Source organism: Necator americanus, chromosome II (genome assembly GCF_031761385.1).
Source record: "Necator americanus strain Aroian chromosome II, whole genome shotgun sequence".
In the NCBI taxonomy this organism is placed as follows: Eukaryota; Metazoa; Nematoda; class Chromadorea; order Rhabditida; family Ancylostomatidae; genus Necator; species Necator americanus.
In genome coordinates, this window is record NC_087372.1 from 17,335,887 (window position 1) to 17,361,174 (window position 25,288).

General features: G+C 41.9%; 5 protein-coding genes across 7 annotated transcripts in view; 3 read left to right on the plus strand and 2 right to left on the minus strand.

Annotated features, from left to right (window-relative positions):
* Window positions 1–14,008, minus strand: part of RB195_018178 (uncharacterized protein) — a gene marked incomplete at both ends in the record, with an annotated part of 31,251 nt that extends 17,243 nt beyond the window's left edge. For both annotated transcript variants that reach the window (XM_064185502.1, XM_013447968.2), the window contains 3 exons: window positions 9,658–9,747; window positions 9,826–9,970; window positions 13,801–14,008. In XM_064185502.1, coding sequence (XP_064041382.1) covers window positions 9,658–9,747; window positions 9,826–9,970; window positions 13,801–14,008 — 443 coding nt within the window. The remainder of the gene's footprint in view (window positions 1–9,657; window positions 9,748–9,825; window positions 9,971–13,800) is intronic.
* A 4,876-nt stretch (window positions 14,009–18,884) lies between these two features.
* On the minus strand, window positions 18,885–22,698 carry RB195_018179 (uncharacterized protein; the record flags this gene model as incomplete). The annotated part of the gene is made up of 2 exons (XM_064185503.1): window positions 18,885–19,271; window positions 22,603–22,698. The coding sequence occupies 2 exons, from the start codon at window positions 22,696–22,698 to the stop codon at window positions 18,885–18,887; spliced, it is 483 nt and encodes a 160-aa protein (XP_064041384.1).
* Window positions 22,699–22,954: 256 nt separating this feature from the next.
* On the plus strand, window positions 22,955–23,182 carry RB195_018180 (uncharacterized protein; the record flags this gene model as incomplete). Its single annotated transcript, XM_064185504.1, has 1 exon — window positions 22,955–23,182. One exon carries the CDS (start codon window positions 22,955–22,957, stop codon window positions 23,180–23,182), a length of 228 nt encoding a protein of 75 aa, XP_064041385.1.
* A 720-nt stretch (window positions 23,183–23,902) lies between these two features.
* RB195_018181 (uncharacterized protein) lies at window positions 23,903–24,232 on the plus strand (the record flags this gene model as incomplete). Of its 2 annotated transcripts, none has more annotated exons than XM_064185505.1 (1): window positions 23,903–24,232. In XM_064185505.1, the coding sequence occupies one exon, from the start codon at window positions 23,903–23,905 to the stop codon at window positions 24,230–24,232; it is 330 nt and encodes a 109-aa protein (XP_064041386.1). The 2 variants fall into 2 exon arrangements, with proteins under 2 accessions (XP_064041386.1, XP_064041387.1); XM_064185506.1 differs by having other exon boundaries at window positions 23,933–24,232.
* A 369-nt stretch (window positions 24,233–24,601) lies between these two features.
* On the plus strand, window positions 24,602–24,853 carry RB195_018182 (uncharacterized protein; the record flags this gene model as incomplete). Its single annotated transcript, XM_064185507.1, has 1 exon — window positions 24,602–24,853. One exon carries the CDS (start codon window positions 24,602–24,604, stop codon window positions 24,851–24,853), a length of 252 nt encoding a protein of 83 aa, XP_064041388.1.
* Window positions 24,854–25,288: the final 435 nt, after the last annotated feature.

Consider the following 25,288-nt stretch of genomic DNA (forward strand, 5'->3'; position numbering starts at 1 on the left):
ATGCCTGTATCTACTCAGCGCACTCTCCGTAATTCTTCCCGCAAAACGGAAGAACCTATCAGCACTCATTCGACATCTCAAACCGTTTCTCAATCCAAAAATGATGAGATTGACATCGAGTCGCTCTCTTTTGCCGGAATCATCAACACGAAATTTTGGAAATAAACACAGATCCTGTCATTGAGAAGATGGTTCTTGCCTTGAAAACAAAAATCACACAAGAAGTGGCTGATGGAGTTGAAGCTGAAAAGAGGGGCCGCAGTATTGTTATCACTGGCTTAGCGGAAATGGGTGCTGATAGATCTTTGATAGAAAGAGAGGGACCTCGAAGAAAGTGGCCAATGTCCTTGACGCGCTGGAGGTAACAAGCCACGTCTTGTCAATGTTGTACTCCCTTCTCGCTCCCACTGGGCAAAGGCTCTGTCAAGAGCGCACCTCCCTACGCCGCACAAGCCTTTCGAACATATTTGTACGTAAAAGTATAACCACGGCAGAACGAAAACGGGATTATAAGTTAAGGCACGAGGCTCGTCTGAGAAATGAACGGTCATCTACGCGTGAGTGGGTGGTTTACAAAGATACTCTCACCCACATCAACGAACTTCCCCGCAAACCAATGAAGGGAAACTTATAATCCAGCGTGGACCTCTCTCTGAGACAAAATGTATTTCGTTTAACGCACGCAGCACGTAAATTAATTGCACTTTTTTCACTCTTTTCTTCGTCTGCACCAACCTGATGTATTAGCCGTTACTGAAACATGGCTCAGCTCTACAATTTCCGATTCTGAACTGATAGCCGATTTACCATACTTCGTGTTTCGCTCAGACAGGCCGCTTCAAAAAGGCGGAGGTGTCTGCTGCTTAGTTAGAGACAAATTTCACGCGGTTCTCATTCCACTCAAACGTCAAATGGCTGCTGATATGCAGTGTCCTGAACTCCTGTCTCCTTTCACACCTCATTCTCTTAAATTTGTAGTTACGTATCGACCTCCAGATTCTGCTAAGACTGATGATGATACCTTGTTTGATTCTATTTGTGAACTCTGCCTTTCGTCTCCTAAATCATAATTGTGGGAGACTTCAATGTTGACATGAAGAAACATAGTAATTCCACTACTGAACGCTTCAAATCTTTATTGAAAAGTTGTGATCTAGCCCAAAACATTCACGCTCCCACTCGTTTACGTTCCATTCTCGACCTCGTTCTTTCTTCCGGATCTAGTATCAGTGGTATCGAAATTCTGTCTTCCTTTGCCAATTCCGATCATGATGTTGTTTCTTTCATGTTCGACTTTAATACTGATCAACCCCTCTATCTGCCCTTGCCAGATTTCAGTCGCGTAAACTATTCCGAGTTACGTAAATTTCTCGCTCGTGTGGACTGGCTGGAAGTTTTCGACAACTATCAGTCGTTTGCAGAAATGTATCGCCGCTTTTGCCTAGTAATGTACGATAGTTTAGCCAAGTTTGTCCGGCTGAAGTTAACAAAAATTATGTACCTACTTATCCTTTGCATTTACGAAATCTATTTGACCAAAAGAATCGACTCTTCTACCAACTTGATAACCCTTTGAACAACGCTCTCTATAGAAAAATTTGCGCTGATCTTGACTATCACATGAAAAAAATACCTTGCATATCGTGAGCGGCGTTTGTCGGAAACATGTATGAAAAAGTTTCATAACTTCCTCGCTAAAAGAATTAAACAAGCACAAAAACTGCCTGTGTTGAGGACTGACAATGGTAATTTGATCAAAACCGATCTCGAAAAAGCTAACGCACTTGCTGAATTCTTCGCTTCTAACTACTCACTAAAACTGAATGAAAGAAGTCATAATCTTCCATTGCCAACTACTGATTCCTCTGCCACTCAGGTTCCTCAAAGGTCCTTTGACTTTGTCATCTATCCAAATGAAGTCCTTACCGTTCTAAAACGTTTAAATCCTTCGTTTTCGTGTCCCTACGATGGCATTCCCCAGATAGTTTACCAAAAATGTGCAGATGCTTTGTGTCTTCCTCTTGCTCATATTTTTAATGCGTCGCTTATCTTCAGTGAAGTTCCTAACATTTGGAAAGAGGCACTTATCACCGCAATACCCAAAAAAAGCAATTCTAACGCTCTCTTGAACTTTCGCCCCATCAGTATTGTATCCTACGCAAGCAAAGTTTTGGAAAAGATAATCAAAGAAAAACTAAACGAGTGGCTATCATCAAGAGATGTCATTCCTTTCAAACAACATGGCTTCCAATCTGGATCCTCCACTACTTCACTACTGTCCGATTCGGTCTATGATTGGATGACCGAGGTAAACAAAGGGAAGTCAGTTGATGTAATATTATTCGACCTGTCTAAAGCGTTTGAGATGGTAAACCACAAAAAGCTTCTCTTCAAACTCAAAAACTATGGAGTTCGCGGACAGTTGCTCAGTTGGTTAAAATCGTATCTTCAAGAACGACACACGACACATGATGTAAAGGTCCATAACAGTTACTCCAAGCGTTATACATTGCAGCGTTATACATTACATCGTTATACATGAAAGTTCAAATGTTCGCGGACGACATCAAAACATATTTTTCGTATCGACCTAATGAGCAAACTTTCGCCCACAACACGATTTCGCTGGCAATCCAGAGAATGGTATCATGGTCAAGAAAATGGGATCTACCTTTAAATCTTTCCAAAACAGTAGCTTTGCATTTCGGAGAGGCTCCTCAGATTCCCTACTTCTGCAATTCAACAACTATTCAATATCAAAAGCAAGTCCGAGACCTTGGGGTAATAATTGATAAATCGTTCGACTTTTCCACTCATTTTGACCTTGTCACCAAAAAAACGCTGTCGTCTATTTTCATAATAATGAGGAGCGTGCACGTTAAGGACCCTGATTTACTAATATTTCTTTATTTCTTTCTTTATACGTTTTGCCACATCTAGAATACGCTACGCCAGTCTGGAGTCCATTCTTGAAAAAGGACATCAAGAAGTTAGAGAAAGTACAACAAATTTTCACTAGACTGGTTTATTATAGATGCTTTCCCGATCCGGGTTACTCTGACACACTTCCCTCCTATGAAATTCGACTCAACGCGCTGAAATTAAAGAGCTTGAAGTACAGACGAGTAGTGAACGATTTAGTTTTGGGTTTTCGAATCCTACGAATGGAAGTTAAGCTAAAGGTAAGCAAGTATTGGATTTTCCGTCCAACAAGCGGGAGAACAGGAAGCTTCAATTTGCACTACTCTAAACTCAGACGAAAACTCTTCTCAACTATGTTTAACTCCTTTTTCTGCAGAGTTGCGCGTTGGATTAATCTACTTCCAGCTGAAATTATGTCTAGTCCAAACTCGAAGATATTCAAAAACAGGCTATCCAAACTAAATGTTCTACCTATTCTAGGTATGAGGGAGACCTAAAATCTCGTTGTTTCAGAGACGTGGAGCAAGTTCCTCGTCTAGCAAGCGACCACAATAAGCATTGGATTGATATCTGTTTTTAGCTCACAGTTTTGGTTCCTCCTTTCCTGTTGTTCATTATGACACTAGCTAGCTGGAATTCTGCCTTGATATGCTCCTTTTCAATTCGTCCGTGCAGTTGGTCCTTATTCTCTCCTGGTGGTGGAAAGCCGTTCAAGGATAGCAAAGTTGGTGAGCCCTTGCACTTGAGGTCCCCCCACCCGCTCGTCCAGGGTCCCGTACGGATTCCTCCGTTCGAGGTTAAGTTGGTCAACCAAACCCTGGTATCCGGTTATCTACCGTAGCGTTCTGGGTCTGGGAAAAAGATCTCGCGTGAGGATTTCTCACCCTCAGGAGAATGACCTGCCAACCCACCACTCCTCATGCTTTGAAGGGCCAGCCTTGTTGTGTAAAATTCAGGCGAAATTCTAGTGAACTCTGTTCCATCTTGTTCTTTTTTTCTGTTTTATGGCACACCTGCAGGTGTTTGAATAAATAAATAGATAAATAAATAAATAAACAAATAAATAAATAAATAAAATAGCACCTTGGCTACAGCAAGGAAAATCAGTGAAAACTCCACGTAACGTTTTCATGTAAAGATAAACGTGAAAATTTCTGGCGTTAATCAATCCGCTTGGGATGCGCCCCCGCGTTCACTTCAATTCAGAATCGTTTGAGGTTTACGAACGTGTAACTGGCTTATACAGTGACTTGCGGTGGCTAGTCGATGTGTAAGTCGGTGTTTTCATTCTCCCGGACAAGTCTGGTACTAATTTATCGACCCCGGAGGGACGAAAGGCTTGGTGAGTGTGGTCCCGTTATGGAAGTTTGGGTATTTCATTTTGTGAAATGCTATGATACCATCGCTGAATTTCCAAAAAAGTAAGAGTTCCAGTCAAATACAAGGTATCTTTCGACAGATTTTTCTGTTTATTATTGTAAAGCTACTAATATTAAAATAAGTGTGATATTTGAAATAATAAGAGTTCTTTCATGTGTGTATCTCTTTTAATGTATATAAAGACAATTCAAGTTTTTCAAACGCTAGCACATTAGAATATCAAACTAGCAAAACACGGGAATATAATATATCAAATTTAAAGCATACGTTCCATTTTAAAGCACAAAATGATGTTAAATAAAAAAGATATGGATAAAGTAACGTCCAAATAAAGCGTGGCACTATTAACAGCCGTTTCAGGTTCCACTTAGGACAAATAAAAAAAGCAAAAAAAGAGGAGTCAAGAGGAGAACAACCGCGCGACCACGGTATCAAAGGCACAAGTGCCATTAACTACACCAAAAAAATACCAAAAAATACACAAAGTTCCACGGCACCCAATTAAGCTGGGTTTCAAGCGCTGCACAACCCACGAAAGCACTCACGAAATACACCAAAGGTTACTTAGCCAAAAACATGTGTCCAACAGTGTAGACACGATTGAAATGGTATTGAAGAATGGGTTTCCTGTTGTTTCTCTAACAATTACGGCAGAAAATGTTTAACAGAAAGACGGGACAAATCATGTACGATAAAGATAGCGTTCCACGTCAGATCACAAAACACCACATTAAGCACGTTGAACGTGTATATCCAGTTGAGGAACAGACCGAGTAGGGAGCGCAAGCCGAAATAGTTACAACTAAAAACTACAACGTCCCCAGCTTACACGCCGGCACACAACGACCCAGACCCGGACCCCTTCAAGGTATTGGTGCCGGGGACGTCGCACCCCCATAGCAACGACGCGGGACCCGTCGCACCCAAGTATCCGACGTCGGGACCCGTCGCACCCCTTCAAAGTATCCGACGCCGAGGACCCGTCGCACCCCTTCTAAGGCTACTGCGCCGATGGACCCGTCGCACCCCTTCTAAGGTATCCGACGCCGGGACCGTCGCACCCCTTCAAGGCTATCGGCCCAGGACCCGTCGCACCTTCAAGCAATCGACCGGGACCGCGACCCTAAGGTATCCGACGCGGGACCGTCGCACCCCCTAAGGTATCGCCGTGGACCCGTCGCACCCTTCTAAGGTATCCCCGAGGACCCGTCGCACCCCTTCTAAGGCTATCGGCGCCATGGACCCGTCGCACCCTTCTAATATCCGACGCCGTGGACCCGTCGCACCCCTTCTAAGGCTATCCGGCGCCGATGGACCCGTCGCACCCCTTCTAAGGTATCCGACGCGACCCGTCGCACCCCTTTAAGGCTATCTGGCGCCATGGACCCGTCGCACCCCTCTAAGGTATCCGACGTCGTGGGACCCGTCGCACCCCCTTCTATAGGTATCCGACGCCATGGACCCGTCGCACCCCCTTCTAAGGCTATCGGGCGCCGATGGACCCGTCGCACCCTCTTCTATAGGTATCCGACGCGGGACCCGTCGCACCCCTTAAGGTATCCGACGCCGATGGACCGCGCACCCCTTCTAATATCTGGCGCCGATGGACCCGTCGCACCCCCTATAGGTACGACGCGGACCCGTCGCACCTTACTATCTGGCGCCGATGGACCCGTCGCACCCCTTCTAAGGTATCCGACGCCGTGGACCCGTGCACCCTCAAGGCTATCGGCGCCGATGGACCGTCCACCCCTCTAAGGTATCGGCGCCGATGACCCGGACCTCAGGCTATGGCGCGATGGACGTCGACCTTCTAAGGTATCCGACGCGGACCGTCGACCCCTTCAAGGTATCCGACGCCGATGGACCCGTCGCACCCCCGTCGAAGGCTATCTGGCGCCGATGGACCCGTCGCACCCCCTTCTATAGGTATCCGACGTCGTGGGACCCGTCGCACCCCTTCTATAGGTATCCGGCGCCGATGGACCCGTCGCACCCCTTCTAAGGCTATCTGGCGCCGATGGACCCGTCGCACCCCCTTCTATAGGTATCCGACGTCTTGGACCCGTCGCACCCCCTTTTAAGGCTATCTGGCGCCGATGGACCCGTCGCACCCCCTTCTATAGGTATCCGACGTCTTGGACCCGTCGCACCCCCTTTTAAGGCTATCTGGCGCCGATGGACCCGTCGCACCCTTCTATAGGTATCCGACGCCGTGGACCCGTCGCACCCCCTCTAAGGCTATCTGGCGCCGATGGACCGTCGCACCCTTCTAAGGCTATCTGGCGCCGATGGACCCGTCGCACCCCTTCTAAGGCTATTTGGCGCATGGACCGTCGCACCTCTAAGGCTATCGGCGCATGGACCCGTCGCACCCTCTATAGGTATCGACGCATGGACCCGTCGCACCCCTTAGGTATCGACCCGGTGGACCCTTCCACCTATTTTATAGCTCTAGTTCGAGGCATTAACTACGCCGGTGGACGTCACCCTATTTAATTTCGGCAACAAACCACACAACACACACAAAAAGCCCGTTATTATATAGTAGATATTACATATTTACTTTTGTTATAAAAGCGCAACAAATACTTCATAGCAATTACTTCGTTCCTTTACATTTCATCCGAAGCCGAAGAATGACAAAATCTCCACTACATTTTGCACCGAATAATGCATTTCATACGGTGTGGTCACTTGTCAATCGACACGGTTTGAGGAGAGTTGAGGCAATTAGAATGAGTGAGACGATCAAAAAATCAGCACTGGTGAAAGAGTTCGGTTTGCGTGATTCTACAGCTGTGGAAAAATAAAATAAAACTTCCAAAATGTGGGCAAGAATTTGACTAATCCGAAAAAAGCAGTTCATCGCTAACCAGCTAAAATCACTTAAGTTCGTTGAGCATCCCCATAACGAAGTACGGTAAGTCAAAGGGGTAATTGACACAACAGTGAAACGTAACTCAGCTAAAGTTTGAGGATCAATTTCTTTAATATCCAAGAATTTTGTTATATTCGACCAACTCATATAATAAAAAAGCACTTTCGGTAGCGACATACCACTAGCCACTCCAAGAAACCACATGTTTGGGCACTTCGAATTCTGATTTCCATCAAAGTGACCAACGAGGCCGGGAAATTCCACCACCCTCAAACCCCTAATCCATCAAAAAGAGCGCTGCGCTTAAATGCTACTCTTTCCATTGGTGCAGAGTGCTGTAAACTCTCCACGCACGAACGGGGCAAACCGGTTGAAACGGGCAATGATCAACATTCAACACATGACAAGTGGACAGCGACCGGTTTGTGGCGATAAAAGTAGCGTTCGAACGGCCGACCATGTGACACTGTCAAGAGCAGCAACGAAAAGATGCACATGGGTTCCGGAAGCGCCAATATAACGGCCAAAATCTGATAAGTTTTGACATTGGGATTAAATGTACTTAAAGGATCGATCAGATAAATCCAACCAGATTCTCGAGCTCGAAATATTGGGATGGTTTTATATAATGAATACACAGTAATTCCAACACAGCATGTGGTATGCTTAAAGGCATTACCCCACGAATCTGAGATTGTACGGATTTCAGGTGGGCTATTCTTACGGGATCGTAGATTATGGAGAGAAGGGTGATCCCGTCTATTTCTTCCTAATTGCCGTAAAAAAACGGCCCGGGCGATACGGCTTTGAGCGTTCGGGCACGCTATTTTCTACAAGGAGTTCGATTGGAGCGCGTCAGCCTTGTGCACGCGCCGCATCTTCCGAACCGTTTTTTTACGGCAATTAAGAAGAAATGGACGGAATCACCCCTCTCTCCATAATCTACTATCCCGTATAAGAATATCCCACCTAACATCCGTACCACCTCAGATTCGTGGGGTGATGCCTTTAACCTCTTTCTATACGTGGCAAAAAGCCTGTTTTTTTTTTTGTTTTGCCGAAGTGATTTGAGGAAGTATGAACCTGACCAGCGAATCTGCAGCCGTGTTTCCTATATTGACACGATGTGAATGAGTACATCAGAAGCAATAGAGTACTTAAACAATAGAATCGTGAATGCGAACAACATTGGCCATCCCCAGCTGAATTCGTGCGACTCACATCTTAAGAACCTCATACACCGTTTTGAAAATCATATTTTGCTTCTTCAAGAGAGAATTTCAGCAGAAATAAGTGAAGAAGATGTAGTAGGACTCTTCTAAAAGAAAAACACGTTTTAGAAATTGCACAAGCTGATTTTAATTTAGGTTTATATTCACATTTTCGGTTCGGTTCACACTTTTACGTCAATGTTCTGATACAGAATTATAATATTCCTTGATAAGGGAAGATACTGACAAGTATTTAGAGAAGGCAAGCTCAAAAGGGGCCACAAAACGGGAGTTTGCGCTTGTTTATCAGTACATAGAATGTTGCAGTGCAAATGGGAACAAGTGTGCTGGTTCGTTTGATGGTAGGAAGTCGGCAAAGAGTTAGAGTCGTTTGTCAAAGATATGTAGTGTGAGAAACAACTGCAAAAAAGATCGGAAACTCGGCTTGAGTACGTCAAATGAATAATAACCAGTATTCAGAGCAAGCAAAAGATTTATGTCTACATCAAAGTAGGTTCATTGAAGTTGAAAGCGATCTCACAACATCATAGCGTGCAAAAAAAAAAGAATGACGGCAATTAAATCGTATCCGAAAAGGTTTCCCTCAATTGAAAGCTCAAGCTCACTGCTGCCAAAACATCCACAGGAAAATGAGAGTCTGACCATTCAGAGAGAAAGGAGAATTCTGGTAGAATCCAAGTGAACTGCAATATTAGGTCCTATGTGGCTGCACACACTTGAATGCACAGTATTCTCTAGAGTAATGGCAGCATATTCTGAGAGGGAAATCGGAGTTGGTACCTGTCCACCGCCCGTAAGAACTGCTAGAAGTTCACAGCACAATGTTACAGAATGTGTGTAAAGCATGTGAAAAGTTGTTGCAGATGTGGGGCCATTCTCGTGGTGAAACAACGGGTTGTTGAGGCTTACAAAATTAATCCTTTTGGAAACTTGAATTCTAGCTCGATTGTTCACGACAGCTAAATACTCCGAAGCCTGCTCTCTATCGACACCATCTGTCACAACACAACCAACTTTGTCACAATGCATGGACCGCGTTCAAAACGACTTCGTTCATAACACCGCTATTTTTCTCGTATTCCCTAACAGCCATGTACATCGACGGACGGCTTAGTCAAATATAATCATATCGATTTGCCTGTTCGAACCTCGTCTGATACTATGTACGCTCTATGCAAACACTCAAGCATACCCACAGCACCCGTGAATAATCGCTGGATCATTACGAAGAGCTAAGCTGACCTGTTGAACTCTTGCGCTGGCCAGTGATTCTCAGGACTGTGATGGAACGGACCGACAGTGATGTTCTGCTCGTTGAAATTCACACAATACCTGGAACGGCACCGAATTCACAGAGAGCAGGGAAATTTCACGTACAAGAAATAATTGCTGCCTTTCAATAATAAGTACCTGGAATTGTACTGATGCCCGCATTCGATAGCCCAGTCCAGGTTGAAACGTAATGAGAATACTAAATATAACAAATTTTGTGCTGCTCGTAGACCTTCCACGTAGAGTCGTTCCGAAACGTGCCATGTAAGCGCCCAGCCGATGCCTGAATCCATTTGTAAATTAGAACAAATTCTTACTTTATTGAACACTTTGCTCTCTTGTTCATTGGTACTTGAAAAACTAAATGTTTAGTTAAATATAATTGTCTTAGTAAGGAATTTTTTAAATGTTGTGCTGCCACCGCTAAACGGAAGAGTCCTCGTACGTCATTGCTGAAAAGAAAAGCTCGTGAAACATTGTCAGCTCGAAGAAAAATCCTCGGTAAGTATTCGAAATATGGAGAACCCGACTATAGCATCTTGTCTGGATTATTGCGTAAAAGAGCGTTTGCACTACGAAAGCGGACGAATCGCGGAGCAGCATCGCAATGTTCTTGAAATCTGATGAGAACTGAGTACATAGATTTTCAGCTAACAAAAAATATGTGAAGAGTAAATTAGGACAAATTGAATAAAAAGGGAAACAGATCCTCCTTTGAGGGTCCTTTTGATCCCAATGAATCTTTTGCAAGTAGTACTCACTACAAATTATCCGTGTAGTTGCTGTGGATACACAGATGAGCCATGCTGTGTTCTAAGAGAAATAACTTTGTGATCGCGCGAAACTCTTAAAACTTGGGAAAACCCTCCTAGAAATGGGTGTCATGTTAATCCAGCAAGTAAATTTACAGCACCGCAGCCTCACGACGTGTTCACATGAGATGCACAAGGACGTTTTTCTTCTGAAAGGTGATGGATGAAAAGAAGTGTTGGAGACTTGCCCACGTAGCTGGAAATTAAGCCTGGCGATCCCGATGGATGTCATTCAATTTAACGGGGTGCATGTTAAACTTTTGACGAAAAAAGACGTAGTTTGTGATGTACAGAAGGACTGGAAGACGAAAAGTTCCGGTGATGGTCTCCGAGAAGATTTTTTACCTCCAAATAATTCTGTTTTTGCAGAACTTTTCACGAAGAGTAATCGCCAAAAGGATTAAAATGAGAAGAGTATTTTTCTTGATACGTGCAGAATTCGTTTCCTATAGCCTTCCCAAAGTTTTCCTTAATGTGCGAAGACAAGTGCTTCCTGAGAGAATGAAACAAGTTCCTAGTTTTTTAGAAGCTGTTTTCCCTAACTGAAACGTTGGTTTTGCAGACTTATTTTTCCATTTGGCGATCTGTTAAATTGAGCTGCACATCTTCCACACCGTCCTTTTTTTGTGCGAGTAATGTGCAAGAAATAAGCATAGAAAAATCAATTAATCAGAGGAACAAACACTTCACAACGTGCGGAGGCGATGAATTTATGGATTTAAGGTGATGTTTGAAAGAAGCTTATCCTAGCTATGCAATAGATAATTGCAAAAATACAGAAACAGATAAAAATACAGCAAAATGAGATATTTATAAGCTTTCTACAAAGGTAAGTGAAATTTGAATGTTACCTGGATTTTTTTTCGCGAAAAAATGAATGAGACAGTAAGCATTGCAAAATTCCAACGCAAAAGTTCTAGTTTATATTTTTCGAAGATTCATAAATTCATAGATGAGATTACTCTTGCGAGCAACTATAAAAATCAAAATATTTACAAAAACATCGGGAAACGAGTTTAAATATTGTTATAAGTGCTCAGTAAAAATAATAGCTAGTAAGTAACGCGCTGATTTCATAATGAACAAATGATCCTTATAATTTAGGCACTGTTCGGGAAAAAGTGATAATTTTGAAACCTCCACTCCTCGCTGACGTAACGTCAGCAGCTACTCGTGCTATTCACATCTGATAGTCCGATGCCAGAAGATCAGACCCAACGATTGATCGATAGAGATCGATTAGAGTTCGGTACTATAGGCGATCGTGTTGAATATAGATCTAGGGATTCAGAGTGATTTCAAAGAAATGATGGAATTTGAGAGAAATGCTATGAGATGCCAAATTCTACGTAATAGTTTGTTTGTAGAAAACGAAAGAAGTCTCTCATTACTACGCAATTTCTCTTTTGTTCTGTGCTCATAGTCATGTCTTTTCGAAGCCACCTGAAGTGAGATCTGCGGTGATTTCGTGCAGTCGTTTCTGCGTTTGTTCGACTTCGAACCATGGCGATCGCACCGTACAATGACAGCGGTTGACCCGAGGACCTCCTCAGATTTGAATAGGGAAAAATGTAAAATTTCACGCGAAACTGAAGGGAAATTAAGTCCACATTTTTCGAAACCAGTCTCCCCAACTCAACATAATTTTGACTGCATGTCAGTTTTTTTCCGAAATCACTTCGCCCAATCATCTCAATATATGGTGCACTTCTCCGTTGCTCCACGTCCAATTTTTCGAAAACATCCGACTTCTCTCTCCGTCCTTCCTAACATCTGAACATCCTTTTTACTTCACTTTTATTGACTGAATGACTCAGCTGTTAAGAAAACACAAATGGTTAGACGATTACTTTGTGAGAGATGACAAAATATAATATAATATAATAGAAAAATCTTGCCAGAGCCCTAAGATGCGCGATAAAACGCCAGATCAGGTATGTTTGGACGACGCTTGGGTTCTAGACGTTTCGGCAAGCTCAGCTCTACTTCGAATTCTGGATTTTGCTAAGTGTAACTTTCAGTTCACTAACATTGTAAAGTGTTCCAAAATTTGAAAGGAGACCATTTGTTAAGTGAAATATGTATTAGAATGAACGGAGATGTTTTGTTGAGATTCGAAAACTCAGAAGTCTTTATCTTTAGGAGGTAGGGTCGAAAATAACTTAGCTGACTTATCAGTGAAGAGAATAAGAAACACGCTGTTTCAAATTTATTTGCCAATTCCTAGACCTTTCCTTCAAATGATTCAGTTCTCAGCAAATTGCAAGCTCATCGCAGTTGTGCACCGCGAGTCGACTTAAAAACGATGGTATGGAGAGCTTCGCCGTCTTCCAGAAAAAAAGAGAAAAAAGAGGAATGAAATATTGGTGGAGAATAGAACAACCGAACAAATTTGAATACGTGATTTTTGTGCTATATAACCTTACCTTCCTAATATGAAGCCTATTCCAATGATTATTAAAAAATTGCAAAAAGTAAATAAACGTAGAAAAGAAATATATAAAAGAAATAAGAAAGTACCGTTGAGAAGCAGCAGGAAAGCAAAGTGTTTTGTTTCTCCACGGCCGATCAAGACTGTCTGCTTATGTTCCTTCTAATTACTTTCGTCCAGCATTAATGTTTTTCAGTTTTCATTAGTTAATATGTGGATCTCATGTGTTTTCCAAAAACATCATCTCATGCGTGAGAGCAGAGAATTCCGAGATAATAGGTGCTTTCTTATAGGTTTCACGTCGACAGACAAAGAGCCCTACGAAAAAGGATCTTAAGTTTTGAGCGTTATTTTTTTTGTAGCAAAAGAATGACATGGAAAAAATAGCTAAAGCAAAGAAAAGTAGAAATTCTTCACTTAAGGCGGGAATCCACAGAGAGAACATTTGCGAGATAACTTCACAGCTGACTTTTTTTCATTACAAAAAATTACATGTTGCACAGAAGGTGCAGTTGCTAAATTCTACGAAGCAAAGGTAAGAAAGGCAATGTTTTTATCAATGAAGCACGAAAAACAGTGAGGTAAGTCCCTTGATGGTGACCGCACTTGACCTTCGACAAGTTGACCTTCGCCGACCATGTACAATTCTACAATTACTAGGCAGCTCATCACACCCGACCCGCACATATCGATTATGGTAAGCGAGTTATCTGATAGAAAATAATAGAACTGCAGGGTGAATTATGAGTTTTGGAGCGCTGCGTCAAAAGCAATTCGTCATGCGACAAGTAGTCGATGCGATATGACTGGACATGTGCAACTCATTCTTGGAAACAGCCATGGAGACACAGAAAACAAGCATAGAATCACCGGCTGCGATTGGGGCGAGCCTCTTATAGGTGAGCACTGGTCCGTGCGTGGATAGGCCGCCAACAGAGAGCATCAGGGAGATCGCCGGAAGGGCGAACAACGGGAAAAAAAGAACCCATGTGATCGGGCCTAGGGCCAGCTGAGTGGCATACGGCGCGACGGCGAGCAAGGCGGTCGAGTAGCCGTAGGAGTCGTCATAGCCGAACATGCTCAGCGATCAGCCGGCCTCAATGTCGAACATGAAATAGCAGTCGAGGATCAGAGGAAAGAGTGGAAAGGCCGTAGGAGCGGTGTTCGTCTCACGCACAGATAGCATGGCAACCGACCGCCGGCCGACCACGCCCATTCAGGTGCGCGCCTCGGCAAATATTGGCGGCAGGCCACAAACAATCTCATCAACATACGCTACGATATGAAAGTAGGCGTCGAACTCGTCGTCACCGACTTCCGACGCCGTAATCAAAGAGAACAGTTTCCGGAGATCAATACAAGAATGCATGTAGAAACGACACGAACACGTGAAAAACGAGGGAAGATCTCCACCAATGCGACTGGTTACACGCATCGAGCTGGGTGAGTGCAAAAACAACAGATATGTCCTTAGAACAGCCTTCAAACCAATCAACATTAACACTAATGAGAGGCAACGAGAGGCTTTCGTTTAGCCACTCGAAAAAATCTTTGTTTTTCTTCTTCTTCAAGAAGACGAAGAGGACATGTCGGGATCGATAATAAATAAACTTAGCATTTTAATTTTCAAGGTGAATTCAGTTCATAGACGATTGATCCTTTAGTTATAAATCGCTAATATTCTCCCGACATCGCTTTTGAAAACGTTTCCTCCTTAAAGCCTCAGAAAGGAAAAATTTCTGTGACAGTTCACGTGTAGAGCTACCTTTGATTTACAAAGAACAGAAGAGGAATTTAGTAACTAGTATAACGAGAGTTCCACCATGATTTGAATTTTTCAGGTGGTGGTGTCCTGGCTAGAATAGTTCTGCACCTTCAACTACTAACTGTACAGCACAGATCTTGTCAGCAGAAATGTGTGGTTTTCTGGAATGAGAGGAAGCAGATTAGCCAAAAGGAAGTTTTCCATAGCAAAATATGAACCGTAGCCACGACAGTTATTCTACTTATTATCTATGGCTCGGTGCTTTTCGTGAACAATCGATGTACCAACAGGGCCTTTTCATTGCGAGATGCACTTCCCACAATTTTCTCCTCTAAAGTGCATCCGTTCAAAATTTTAGATCACTTTCAAGATCGTTTCGTAACGTGGATGGAACTACAGGGCAGTGACGCACAATGCGAAAGGGCGCGGAGTTTTTGTGCAGCGCAGCTCTGTCTCGGATCGATCAGTGAATCAGACTGCGATAGTGTCGTCGTTGCCGATAACGAACAGTCGTGGGCGCTCGGCCGAGTCTTTTCTGTCCTCCTAAAAGACCCCGCTGAGGTCTCGAAGAAAAGTGGTCGCCATTTGCGTGGCGAGGAGAGGGCGAGCTTCGATTTTTCTGGCTGTTGTGACTTTTGTCCGCTTGTACGCCTTTTATTTTCGGAAATCACCACTTGACGGTTAAAAATTGTGCACGCTCTCGATTGTCGAAACGAAATAGTAGAGCAGCCATTTTCCGTCAGTTGCCGTCATTACAACGGGCACATCGTTGTACGGTTAATTACGCAAGCAGCGACTGAGTTGGGGAGCTGAATGATGGTGACTGTTTGTGGATTTTTTGGGTGCTGTGGACAGACGCTCGCATTCCTGTTTGTTCCAAAATTTTGCGAACAAAACAACATTTGAAGCTATCGATCTCACCCAGGTCTTCAGAAGAAGAACTCTATCAGTCCTTGCAAGGCTGATGTTCAATCATTCCCAACGTGTAGAATTCTTTTACTAAGTGATTCTATTTTTTTATGGAATAAGCTAGTAAAGGGATTTTCTGAAATTACCTTTTTGAAGTTTTTCTTCTTTATTCAAGAAAAATGGTATTCCAATAAACGATACAGTCATCAAGATGATGTTTTAGAATTCTTTGGCCCAGGACACAATCGACTAAGGACTAAGACTAAAATCTTGGCGATCTTATTTCCATAAGCCCCTAAATCGTCAGAAGACTTCACCTTAAGAAATGATTAGTAGTCTTAGATAAATGATCGTCAGGAGAGGTTATATCAGGACTAGAGGATGGTGGGTGAAATCTCACAGCTAACTTCTAACGTTTTTTTAAACTCTGAGTGACTTAAGATATATGTAGACGCATATTCCCATGGGTGAGTTCTACTCGACCCATCTTGGGTTTTCTGTCCCTTTTCCTTTCTTCTCCCCAGTTTTTCAGAAATTATCCACGTGGAATTCTATTTAAAACGTGATTTTCTAGATACAGTTATTACCATGTAAAATTGTTAAATGAATTTTAAAAAGCCAGTAATTCTAGAAAAGTGGGAAGAAGCTTAAGTTAATAGAACAGAAATCAAGCACATTGGATCATGATGCACTACGTACGTACGCTCTCAGAAGGCGGAAATCTTATCCCAAGCTTATTAGAAAATCGTCTCACCTCAAGGCTGGGAGAAATAAAGTTTCTTTCGTTTTTTGTTCGTTTCTATCTATTTGGTGAGACCCGTATATGGACACCCTTCCAGCACAAGTTAAGACCAAATTTTTATGAAAAACTTGCTCTCATCCTTGCAAGCTAGTCAGCTGGAACTCGCGCAATATTCAGTTTTAATACCACGCAATACTCAATATTTCTTATATTTCATGAAATTAAGGGCAATACTTTAGGTTTACAGCAGATCACTCAGCGAAACGTAAGGAATTTCTCACACTTTCTCACACCTAAAGACAGGTAAGAGCAGAGCTATTTGCTTTCCTTCGTAGAAAACAATACTAAAATTTTTTTCTCTTAATTTCTTACTGAGATCCACATATGTTCGCCACTTATGTGATTAATCAATGCATAAACATGCAATGGTTAGCGGTATCAGATAATGCTGAATTTCTGCCTACAAATCTAAGTCGCAAAGAACTTTATGGATCTTATTTAACCAAAGTAATTTTCAAAATGATGATCGAGTAAACCTCTTTGCAAAGGACGTGTAAAATCACCTAATTAATTTCACAAAAAAAAACTTTCGAAATTCTACATCTGGTGACAGCACAAAAACTACTTCACTTGTCTTTTCTGCGATTATAAGTTTTGTCGAAAAAAAAAACTATGGAAAATACAACACTGTTACTAACTTCTGTTCCAAAAAATCCGTTGCAGACCGGAATTCTTGATAGTGGGCAAGGCTAAGTTTTGAAAGCATCATTCGAAAGCTAATGAGCCGCTGATTTCAAATATACTCCTACCGGAATTCAATTTTGGCACATGCTTGGCCAGGAAACAGGTTCATAGGATTTGCGCCAAATTATCAAAATTAAACGAAATGTTTATCATATTCGTGATCAGGAAGTTATTTAGAGCATTTCGTTACCCCACATTATATGTGGGTTTGGAATTTCCATTCTCTTGGGAAATTGAATAAAGTGCTACATTAAAGGCTAATAAAAGGAATACCTTCTTAGCTTTGGGAAATTTGCTCATAAATTTTCCAAGTGAACAAGTTGTTCTTAGCAATAGTTCAAACTGCAAGTTTCTAGCTTTGAAACTGTTTGGTTTTTAATGTCAAACTGACAACTTTGCTCTATTTCGTTATTTGTTCCAGTTCTTGAACAGCTGTCAACGGTTTAGAGTGAACGCTTAAGTCTCGCGGTTCAGTATCTATCTTCCTAGGACTCTCCTTTCTTTACAAAATGTGCTTTAGGCGCTTATATGGAACGACAGCTAGTCATGGTTTTCGGGTGGCCAACTTGGAGAAAATTTTGACTGTTTTCACAAAAACGAGATTTTCGCAGCCTCTAAGAATTTTTCCCGTACCTGAAATAGCCGGTTCTTCTCGCAAGGAGGTGCTCCTTTGAGTGTTGTTATATTCACTTCGAGTTACCAACCTCAAAATTTCCGCACTGACTCTGCCCACTTACATAGCAGACGATATTCTGTAGCTGCGATGCTTATCGCGGCCCAGGCATGCTCCGCCGGGTGTCTCACTCCTCCGGTATGCGACTCCTCTGGCGATTTCACGTCAGAAAGGCCATATTATACTTATGTTCTCAATTATGAAAACATCAGTGATAATTTGAAACGTTTGGGAATGAAAAAGACTAACAAACGAAATTAAACCAAAGAATAAAAAGAGGAGATGAAAGAAAAAGAAGTGAAGGTTATACGAATTAAACTGTAAAACACGAAAAATTCTAAAATTTGAAAAGTCAACATTTTTCCTCAATACAACTCTTGAATTTGTTACTTGTTTGTTTTTTTTTCTTAGGAATTTTGTTCAATCGGTCAGCATTTCTTGTAAAATTAAAGAGGCTGTATAGTTGTGATGAATTTATTAAATTTTATTTTTTCCTAAATTCACTTCTTTCTTAATTTTCTATGACGTAAACTGTTTGATTTTGGTTTTTTTGCACTTTTATGAGTAACGAAATGTTGTTAACAAGTGTTCTTGCGTAATTATTGTATGATTGTATGATGCATGATTGTTATACATTCGAGGTTATTATGAAAGAAAATACGATAACCACATGGCACGAGAAGATTCTGGGTAGGGCTAAAACCTAGAAACCAACACCATACTGTAGGTTTTCCTGAATGTTGCTGTAGGTTTTCCTGAAGATTGAAGTGAGTTATTGAAGAAATTGCGGACAATCAATTGAGAGTAATTCGTCAATTCGCGCATTTAGAGGAACGCTTTTCTGTTGCTCAGGATTGATGCCCAAATCTGCTGCAAAAGCCGCCACCTGCAGAAGTCATTTGATATTGCTAGTCATGAAGAACCAAAGAGGGAAATGTATGAATGTCTTTTCGTAACCTTAAATAAGTCACGGTCACCTCTTCGTGACGTCTTTGCGAAACTTTTCACTGCGTCTTAAAACGATTCACCGAGCTTGCCAATTAAGGATTTGTGGATCGAAAAATTTTTCCTCTAGACATTATTACGTAGTACAACAAAAAGCATGTCAATAGAAATAATAACTAGGAAGTTCTCGGACATTTAACTTGGAAATAATAACAGCAAAATGGAATGGGAATAATGGATAATAATGATAATAATAATAATAATAATAATAATAATAATAATAATAATAATAATAATAATAATAATAATAATAATAATAATAATAATAATAATAATAATAATAATAATAATAATAATAATAATAATAATAGTAATAATAATAATAGTAATAATAATAATAATAATAATAATAATAATAATAATAATAATAATAATAATAATAATAATAATAATAATAATAATAATAATAATAATAATAATAATAATAATGGAAAACATCGGAAGTTGCTGCGCTTCAGAATGGTATCGTTTAATATTCCCAGATAATATAGAGAGGTACAATGCTAAATAATAGAAAGAATTGCTGAACGAAAGGAAAGAAAGCAAAATAAGAAGTAAAAAGGGAACATTCACACCTTGGGAAGAAGACTAATCTACATCAAGAGATCAGAATTGTATAATATTATGCTGGATGATAGTGATAGTATCAAGATGAAGGAACCACACTTCTTTCTGTCTCATCCAATTAGTATATTTGCCCAACTTTTAGGTGTTAGGCCTCAATCATAGGCTCTGAGGTCGTCGCACTATCGGTTCCTCAACACGCTCCTGTTCACAACATTGCATAAGAGAACCACGTCGCGAAAAACAACTGAAATATGACGAATTAGAATTTCTGACCTCGAAAAAACACAAAGGTCACTAACTATAAAGATTTCAAAGTCAATTCCCAGTTATGACAGTAGACAACAGGTTTTTATGCAATTCTCCTCTAGTAGGAAGCAGTCTTGAGAGAAAAATGAGCAGTTTTTAGAATTTTTTTTATACTTTATCCGGACACAGAATATGAGATTTTAAAATACTCTCGTTGCTTTCTATAAGTGAAACATATAGATGATAAAATGGAAATTCCAGTATAAATTGTGTTATGATCACGTTTCAATGCTATATTGATAGCAGTCTTGAGCTTTATAACAAAACCAACCCACCGTGTAGATCATAATTTGTTGATTCTGAATATTTGCTTGTTTGGATGGACATAGTTAAAAGAAGTCAAGGCAAAGCAGCGAAAAAAAGCAGACATTGTATTGTATATTGTATTGTGTGTACGCCATTGTAAAACAGCAGCACAGGCGACGAAGTTTTCCGGCCAGAAAAAGGAGACTTGGAGCCTATTCTACATCTTCCGTTGACCTCTCCTCACCCACGGAACTCTTTAGCTTCCAGTAGGTGATTTACAACATCATCCAATCACTAACTCCCTCAACGACGCAAGGCTACAAATATTACGCTAAACACGAACTGAAATTCAAAACTATGAGCAGCATTCTATCTTCATAATTTTACTCTAATGAGATTCAACTGTACTTCTATGAGCTTAAGAGTGTCAATCTAAAGAGGAACATCGAGTGTCGTGCACATCCCCGTTGACAAATAGTACTGTAAAAGGCATCGCACCCAACCCAACTCAAAAAACGAATGGAAAGTGAGCGACTTGTGGTATTATTCAATAAAATGACAAATCCACTCTTTGTTTATAAGACAGCTTTTGGCGCGCACCGTAGACATCGTTCTGATGGTGAAAATAAGTGACTTAGGCAGAAGTCGGGAAACAGTTCTGTTCAAAAAAGTAGTCCAAAATTAAAAGCATGAAGGATGAAATCATTGGCGTATCAATCCACTTGGAATGCGCCATCGCGATTCGTAATCGTTGAGGTTGATGTTCTGGAAAGCGTGTTAGCCTATACAATGACTTGCGGGGGCCAGCCGATGATCAAGTCAGTGTTTTATCCTGCCAGACTAGTGTGGTACCAATTTATCGACCCCGGAGGGGTGAAAGGCTTGTAAACCATTGACCGTGCGGCTGCAACGGACCTCTGACCCACTGTGCCGCACCTACCCAGTCCAAAATTAAGGTAATAGGTAATGACCGAAAATAAATCTATAATTGAAGGATTATCGGAACTTGTCTTGAAGTGATCACTAGCATCTACATATCTCTACGGCTCTACAGAGGAATCTGTATGCTTTGGACAACAATTTTGGATAATAAGGAATATAACTGAGATGACTTTCACAAAGCTGTAGGAGGTCATTTTGGACAAAAAGATTCTCCGATAAAGACTAGAGAAGTAAATAAATAACGCAGATCGAAACTCTCACAAATAAAAATCTGTTTCATTTCCTCGCTCTTTCAACGTGAACGAACATCAGCAAGTGAAGACGATATCGAGTTCTGACGTTTAGTAGCAGGAGTGCTATTTACATTAAATCAACATCAAAAATAGCAACGTGGAATAATTTTAAAAAGTGCATGAGCCATTGAATAGAAAAATAAGTGCATAACTGAGCGAGAAAGTTGCAGAATTTGTATCTATGGTGACAGGCCTAACAAGAAAGTAACAGGGATATCACTATTCACTGTCAGATTCCGTGGAAAAATTTTATGGTAAAAAAACAGTGCTTATTATTCTTGCACATGAAGTATGTGGCAGTAAGTAGGAGCACTAAAAATCTTCCTCCTCAAGTTGTAGTTTTCTGACGATTCGAAGACGGCTAAGTTTAAAAAATCGTTAAGCAGTGTCATTGGTTGCTTAGTTAAAATATTTCCGTGCAACAGCCACGTCTGTCCAGCATTTTGAAATGCGCCTGTATGAAGCATATTCGAGGTGCAGACGGGTTAATGAACGTCAGACGATCCTGACTTGAGGTCGAACAAATAGGCGCATATGTACGTAAAATAGAATAAAATTATATATATATACTATGTATTTTATATACAGAGTATAGTATAGTGAAGCATATATGTAGACTGCGTATTACTATTACTTACTACGAGGGGCCGCGTTCACAATTCTGACGGTTACCTACTCGTGGTGGCCCTGTTTTTATTAAACCCAATCAATCATCGGAATGTACATCTTGGGAGTGTACAAGCTATATGGCCTACACTGTCATATCGCGTAACTTTTCCAAAAGTTGTAAAAAGCTGCTGTCAGCCAGCACCTTGCCAGAGCCCATATTCTCATAGGTAAAATGTTCAGAGCGAACATGGAATCTTTGGCTACAAACATTCGTTTCATAATGCTGAATCGCTGATCGCTGAAAAGTGAACTCCGGTATGTCCAGACTGCTGCAATATCTGCATGCGTCGTTTACTGCATTGAATGAAACCCTGAAACCCGCAGAGGACGTCCGGTCATCAGCATCGAAAACTTTACCATATATTAACTAACATAACTAACTAAAACTTTCCCACAGTGGCGTTGCTGGTGAGAAGAAAGTAGGAGGCTGTAGCATCTGTGAGGGACGACTACAATAAGCTGGTGGAGGAATTTGGCTCAACGTCGCTAAGATGCGCCTTTGCACGACAACGGAATGACAGTGGACTCTAGACCCCAAGCACTCACGCACCGCTGAAGACTATCACAGGGATGCATTTTATGACGAACTCAACACGTTGGTATGCAACATACCCGGGCAGCAGGCGGTTATCGACAGAATTGATGCAAGCGCAAGGATGAGTCTCGAACAACAGTCCCATGTGATTGCAAAATGATATTATTCCTCGAAGCCAATGTCGGACAACGGTGGCCGCTTGGTAGATATGTGTGAGCAAAGGAGTCTCATCATTGTTTTCACGTTTAAGAGAAATCACCGACGGAATCAGCTTACCTGGCAAGCGACAACCCGATTAACACCAAATGCCCAGCGCCGGCGGAAAGTGACAACTCTTAAACTATTGTACAAATATGCTTTGACAAGGAACATCCCCTTGTCGGATATCCGAAAATCTACAGCTGTGTGTGACGTCGCATTCGATTCTCACCACCGCCCAGTTCTTCTCAGCTTGAAGTTAGGGTTCCAGAAAAAAAAGTCGAGGAATTCAACCTTAATCGAATATCGATTTGACAGGCCTGGAAGACCAGAAATGTTGAAAAAATCTCCCAATGGGTGTCGATAAATAGGAGAAGGCGGACCAAGAAGTACCGACTCTCTTACCAGTTGTATTCAGGATGCTGCAAAGATGCTCCCGGTTTCGTTGCCGAACATGAATTTCGCCTTTGCATCTGCAAAGACTAGATCCACATGCAATTCTGTATCTATCAACCGCACTACTGGCTATCTTTGCCAGGAAAAGCGTCTGAAGGGAAAGCGGCGTTGTCAGTTGAAACGTGATCGCAAGAACGAATGGACGTCAAGAGCGAAGGAGTTTGAAAGTGAAACAAGAACTCGAAGAAAGCTTGCGCTCTAATAAAACAGTATGGCAGCAAAATGAGATGTTCATCTGTCCAACACTGCCAACGGAGTCGCTGAAGAGAGTCTCATCTAGAGAGAACATTTCAACATCTTGCTGAACCGACAAGCTCCATCAGTCCCTGAATTCCCTGAGTTTGTCCAATCACCAACCGCGGTCAGCGGTCATTCAGGGAAGAACCACCGACCGAGTCAGAGGCTTTGGTCTGTTTTCAAAAAATGAAGAGTGGAAAATCTGACTGAGACAATGGAATTATCGCAGATAATTCCATTTGCTGGAATCTCTTCTTCCTTGTGGAGTCCCTGAGATAACGAATTTCTTTCCTTGATTATGGATTGACGAAAGGACACCGGATTCATGGAGACATGCTGTTGTAATCCCCCTCCACTAGAAGTTACCCGTCACGGTGCCCAAGACTTACTGAGGAATATCTTTGCTGGGTGTAATGTGCAAGGTCTTAGAGCGGATAGTTCTGGATCAGCTCATCGAACATCGCGAAGAAACCACCCGTGACGAACAAGCCGGTTTTCGTTCTGGTCGATCTACGATTGCCCAGATGCTCATTGTTAGGAGAATGATCAAAATCTGGCAGTGGTATTCGAAGCCGATGTAATTAGCCTTTCTGAACTTCGAAGCCGCTCTCCTTATCGAGGCCGTCTTCTCAACGCCCTTCGCACCGATAGAGTACCAGGGAAGTTTGTTTGATTACTTGATGACATGAATCAACGAACAACTGCTGCGGTTGGAATGCCAGCTGGATTTACTTCATCGTTCGATGTGGAAACAGGAGTAAGACAAAGAGCTGTCGCGGGACTTTTCTTGTTCAACCTTGCCGTCGATGGTACCATGCGGAGAACAGTCAAGCAACGTCCCGCTGATGTCGTTTTAGCACAATGTGCACGTAGTTCGGCCGACCTCGGATACGCCGATGATGTAGTGAAATTCGATTCAAGCAGCCTGAAGTTGCAATATGTCATTGACTTGGTATCAAAATTAGCAGCAGCCTATGGTCAGCGACTCTGCTCTGATAAATGTAAGCAGATGTAGGTCTCCTCGAGACCCTCAGCTGAAATCAGGTTATACGGACAACCATTAGAACTTCAGTTCACTAGTTTTCTTTTATTTGGGTTGCATGCTGAAAAACGACGGCAGTTACGAATCCAGCAAAGATGCGCTAAAGCTACTTCTGCATTATACTCCTTAACGAAATGCCTGCCTGTGGTCGATCCTTATCGCTAACCAAGCTGAGCTACAAATTGACTTCTCGCCGATTCGCCCTATGATGATGTACGGAGCGGAGACTTGGGCAGGCTTGACTTGACTGGCTTGACAGACTTGGGTCCGTCAACGATGACGGAGAAAAAGGACTGCGTGGAAGGGGAAATGTTTAGACGTATACTTTGTTACTTTTAGCCAATGGTGTGCCATAACGAAGAACTTTACTCAGAAGTGGATATGGTGTATCGACGGATGACGAGAGGCAAAGATCAACATCTTGCCATTTTCTCTCCCCGCTTCAAGAGTATTCGCAGAAAACCGTTTTGGTCACATTATAAGGAGATTAATTATAAGGGTGAGATTATTGTTGATTACAAGGAGGTTATCAGATGGCCTTGTCCAAATTGCCTTGCTCTCACACCCAGACTAGAGGAGGCCACCCAGACGTGAAAGAGAGTTCTGAATGGAAGTGGTGAAGGAAGATCCTAAGAAACGTGGTATCAACAGACATCGACATCGGCAGCCAGTTCAGTTAAAACGTAAATTGTCGCAGAATATGGGACAACAACCGATGGATAAATTCAGTGGGAGTTGTAGCGGAAAATCGCAGGGTGGGCTCAAACTCACCTCGACGAAGATACTGATGGGCCGCGTTAGGCCACCGTTTAAGTCCGCCAGCCGTTTAACTCAGTTACAAAAATTACTCTGAGCTATGTGAGTTATTGCCATTACTACATATTTCTACTGCTAGTAATATGTTTACGTTTTGCGTGTCTGTGTGTCATGTTTTATCAAGAACTAAAAATCCTAGAAATGGAAATTCCCAATAGTATTCCTTTACGAGACCACATTGAAGCGCGTTCGACACATCTATAAAGTTAGGGA